Source organism: Apteryx rowi, unplaced genomic scaffold, assembly GCF_003343035.1.
Source record: "Apteryx rowi isolate R43461 unplaced genomic scaffold, aptRow1 scaffold_192, whole genome shotgun sequence".
Lineage (NCBI taxonomy): Eukaryota > Metazoa > Chordata > Aves > Apterygiformes > Apterygidae > Apteryx > Apteryx rowi.
In genome coordinates, this window is record NW_020448219.1 from 326,908 (window position 1) to 331,620 (window position 4,713).

A 4,713-nucleotide genomic window follows, 5' to 3' on the forward strand; every position below is an offset into this window, starting at 1 on the left:
TCCCGCAGGGCAGCGCCTTCAGCCTGCGCACGGCCGGCGGCGGCTACCGCTTCCGCTGGGTGCCGCGCTGAGCCCGCGCCCGGGGGCTCCCGCTCGCCGGACGCGGTGTCCGGGCTTCCCGTTTCGGAGGCTGGAGGGACGTGCGTATGCGTGCAGGCGGCCAGGACGCTTGCTCCCCTTCGTGCGAGCCTTAGGCGGTGCGGCTGTCGGGGCTGCAAGCTTTTCTGCAGAGCTGTGCTTCTGGAGTTGGTGGCTCGCCCTCAACGATTTGTTAACGAATGTAGTGACCGCCGAGATGCCCTTAAATGAAAAGCTGCCCGGCTTTATCCAGAGATTTTGCTCGGTTGAATAGAAAAACGTAACTCGTAGGATAGCGATTAGGGACGGCGCGTGTCGAGATGAACGCACCGCCCAAAGCAGATTAAACGTGATACACCTTCTCAATCATGGAATATTAAACCTAGAAGGTCTACAAAATTGCACTTATTGTCACTCGTGTGTGCAGCTGTAGGGGTATTCTTGCACTCTGTGTGATGATTAGACAGTGCTTAAGATTGTCATTTATTTGTGCTGATTTAATGTAAACAGTGTTTTGCATGAGGTATGCATATTTGCTTTTGTTAGTGCAAAAATAGCCAAAGCATCTACACAGTTTACCTTGCTTGATGTGCTCAAGCAGAAAACTTTAGAATAAAACATGCTGCTGTTAACATTCAGCGATATTATTTTGAGTAAAGAGAAGTATGAAAGGCATTGTAAAATATCCTGAATGGCTGCATTTCACTTGCACCTGCTGGTTTGAAAGCTGAACCACTGACACCATACTTGAAACAACACCTGAAGTTTCTTTTTCTGTGGCACGTAAGTGAGTGAAGACACCATGCTCTACCCAGGATAGCTTAGCTGAGATTTTATATCCACGAAATTATCAGTTTTTCTGCTTTTCAGTACTCAGATTTTCAAGTATTTTTGCATAGGTCCATGTGTGCCAACAGCAATCAAACAGTAATATACTTGTATGTCAATTAAAGTGACAGCATGAGCAGCACCACATCATGATCTCAGAGGAAGGTTACTTAGGAGAGCTGTAACCCTGCACTTAGTGTCGTGTCTATGGCAAGCAGAGACTGTATTAAAAATGCGAATGGTTCTTATCACCAACACAACATGTAGTCGCGTGGCTCTTGGGAGACTGCGAAGGTGGTTCTTCATTAATCGCATCTGTGGCACGAACATTTTCCATCATGAGAGTGCTGAAGCACTGCCTGGGATGTCGACGGCTCAGTCCTGGCTCAGCTCCAGAGCCATTCGTTTTCCAGGAGAGGACCTTTGCCGCCTAGGCAGAAGTGCCATGTGAAAGCTCTGGTCCTGCAGTGGACAGGAGAGCAAAACCTCTCAGGCTGTACTGAATTCAACAGGGAATAAACTGATAACTAAGGCAACTTGTATAAATATCTATGATTCTTCTCCACATGTTTCATGAAGTTAAACGCAAAATGTATAGTGTGCATAACTTCGTAATTCTCATAAGCATATTAATTCTTCAGAAATAAAGTGACCTGTGAAAACTGTAAAATTCTGGTAGGGTGCAACAATAAAATAATCACCTTGTTGAATTATCACTAGTGTTTTTGCTACTACTTCAAATCTTTCCAGAACTACACACTTTTAGCCACTTATTTCTGCAGATAGCCTGTTTAAAAGTTTCCCCTGATTACTGTTATTCATAGTGTTACTATTGATTAGCTTTCAGTTGTAATCTAAAAGTAATAGAAAATGATCACAGATGTCTGTCTGTCTTCCTCTTTCTCTTTCTCCTTCATCATCCTTATTAATTGGACAGGCTGATAATTGGCTAATCAGACCAAGCTGCTTCTCATAAGACACATAGACACATACCTGGTAAAAGGAAAAGGAGTTTGGTGTGTAACACTATATAGTGTTTTACTACATACATATGCTTTAAACCATAAATGTGTACTGTAAAATCATACTTGTCCTTTTCCTTCCACACAGGATCTTCATAAAAAGCGGACAAATCTCTTGCACAGATTAAAGCAGCTCAACGACTGCTTTCATCAACACTGACTTAAAAGAGCTCCCAGGGCTCTTTGTCTTTCCGTCATGCAGGAGGCGGTGGGGTAAAGGGGTGTGAAGCTTGGCTCCCTTCCCCATGCCCGGGCTACACGGTTGTCCCACCAGCACTGATTCCTGGGGGAGTCGGGAGTCCACCAGCACTGGGACCCTGTGCCCCAGGAAGCTTTGCGTATGCCTAGGAAGCCTCCTAGAGTCCAAACAGCTCCGGCTCTGTGCTTGGCGTATGGGGCAGGAACTACGCCATAATCCGCAGGGCAGAGCCACCGCATGTGCAGGCATGACCGACTGAGGAATACGCTGGCATGTGGTTTATGTTCACTGTGATCTCCTCAGACACACCGGTGGTGTGTGGTCCATGCAAGGCATTGAGGGAGCTGGCCAGCCCAGGGCACAAGCTTACCCACCTCAGACATTTCATGGTTAACTAGGAATAAATAAGAAAAGCGTTTGGCCCCGGGGATGCCATGGCGTGGGTGGGATGGGAAGACAGCAACTGCATAGTGATGTTTTTAAAATAAAGTATTTGCAATGGCATTTTGTGAGCCCAGGTCCTGTCATGAGGGCTACGCAGACCAAGAAAGCCTCCTCTGCCTTCCCTTGCCCCTGGGGATGGCAGGTTTCACCTCCCAGCAGGCGCTGGCAACAGCAGGTGCCGGACCCCCCTGAGGGGTGGCTTTGGGCACGTGGAGATGCACAACTGCAGGCAACTGGGACACTCTGAGGTGAAACAGAAATATCCTTTAATTTGGGAGGTGCCAGGGAAAGGGTTTAAGGATCCTATTTTGGATATGAACACCTCAATTCCACGTGAGCCTTGTTTTAGACACCTACATTCTTCACTGGATAGAATCTTTAAATGTAGATTAAAGCACGAGACCAGACCTCAAGACACAGCATGATTAAGAAGAAACACTAGAAAGAGGGACTTTCCTTTAGTAGATGTGTGTGTGTGTGTTAGGTCAATAATTTTAGGTTTCCTCAAGACGGCAAGGGAAAAAAGGACCTGGGCAGATATATTTAGAAAAGGCATAGGACAACTGGCATAACAATAACTTGAGGCTTTCTCAGTCCCTTTTCCAGAAATATTTACTGTTTCCTGGTCTAAAGGCAGTGTCCACGGCCATCCTTAGGCATGGCTTTTTCCTGCAGGGGATGCTAGGTCATTCAATACATCGGAAAGAGAAAACATTTTCTGTTAATGAAACTTAGCTACTTTTCACCTGTTTGTAATAAAAATGTACTTTCTTTGGTATTCATATGAACTTGTATGTAAGCAAAGACACATTTAGTGACATTTAATTAGACTGATCATCATTTCTGAAGCACAGGGGTTCCTACAACTTTCATGCGCGTGAAGCCACGTTCTGCAGAAGCGCTCTGCGGGTGCCCAGCTGGTGCGCCGCGGCCCCCACAGGGAGCACCGCGGGCGGGCTCTGCCGTGGCCTGGGTGCCTCTCACCGGCTGCAGGCCACCACAACGCTGCCGTGGCAGCAGTAGCAAAGCGCTGCTATTGGTTTTGGCTCTTCTGTTCAGTGATTGCAGAGAAATGGAATTTTACTGAGTTTTCTTCCCTTGTTTTCTTGACTATTTTTATAAAGAAAATTACACCTATGTCTAACTTGAGGGAAAAGACAAATATTTTACAGACAGTTTTATAGGACAGCAGCAGCCCTCTTCATCTTTGCTAAACATTGACTTACTTCTGGTCAGCGGTCGTTATTTACATTCTGCATTGTACAGTCTTAACAAACAACTAAAGCTAGTGAGGTCAAAAGAGGCTGTAGTTTGCTTTGGCACAACTTTTTCATAGGTGTAAGAGAAATAGCCTTAAAGTCTGCCTTGCAACTAGCACCTGTTCAAACTCTGATAGCAAATGACTATTTATTTCCAATATTTACTTTATACTCTTCAACAAAATTCTAAGAAAAATCAAAATTAATAAATGTCTTCAAGTTTATTCACATGGCATGATCTCTATTGGTAAAGTATAGGGATTGCTTATTTGGGACTGATGTGAGCAATGCAGTTATAAATAGAACTCACTTGTAAAAACAGAGTAGCTAGAAATTCTGAGGCTTATTCTCTTTTTCACCCAGTAAACAGTTACTGCAACGGTCTGTACATTTGCACTGTGGGAGTATGTATCAGACATTCGCCACTGCGTATCTCTCTATCATAGACTGACAGATACTAGCACAAGGAAGATCTTTACATTACGTGGTCTGATCTCTTCTACAGAATAGGTCCTACAATTTCAGACAGTGACTCCTGTTTCATATTTGTAGCTGGCTAAAGCCCACCCCAATAGATAGCTCACAGTTTTGACCAGCTTTAGCCTTTGTACCAGTCTCCCTGAGCACCTCTCTATGGACTGTTACGGGTTTCGGGGGGGGGGGGGGGGGGGGGCTGCATTGCTGGCACGTGAGGGCAATGCTGAGACTATACTGCTGGTGCAGGGTGATTTCTCACTCCCGTTTTCAGCCCAGGAAAGTGTCACTGCAATGACCTGTGTTTCCACTCAGCAATGAGCCTCCACACCCTGGAGGAACTGCTGGGAAACCTGAGCACGGGGGTGACCAGATTTGGTGGCATTTAAGGTAAATAAATGATACTAAC

At 45.5% G+C, this 4,713-nt stretch overlaps 1 protein-coding gene across 1 annotated transcript in view; it reads left to right on the forward strand.

The window, feature by feature from the left end:
- Positions 1–71, forward strand: part of MCIDAS (multiciliate differentiation and DNA synthesis associated cell cycle protein) — a 2,244-nt gene extending 2,173 nt beyond the window's left edge. The window contains 1 exon segment of the mRNA XM_026062705.1: positions 9–71. Within this exon segment, the coding sequence (XP_025918490.1) occupies positions 9–71 (63 nt within the window).
- The last annotated feature ends 4,642 nt before the right edge of the window (positions 72–4,713 follow it).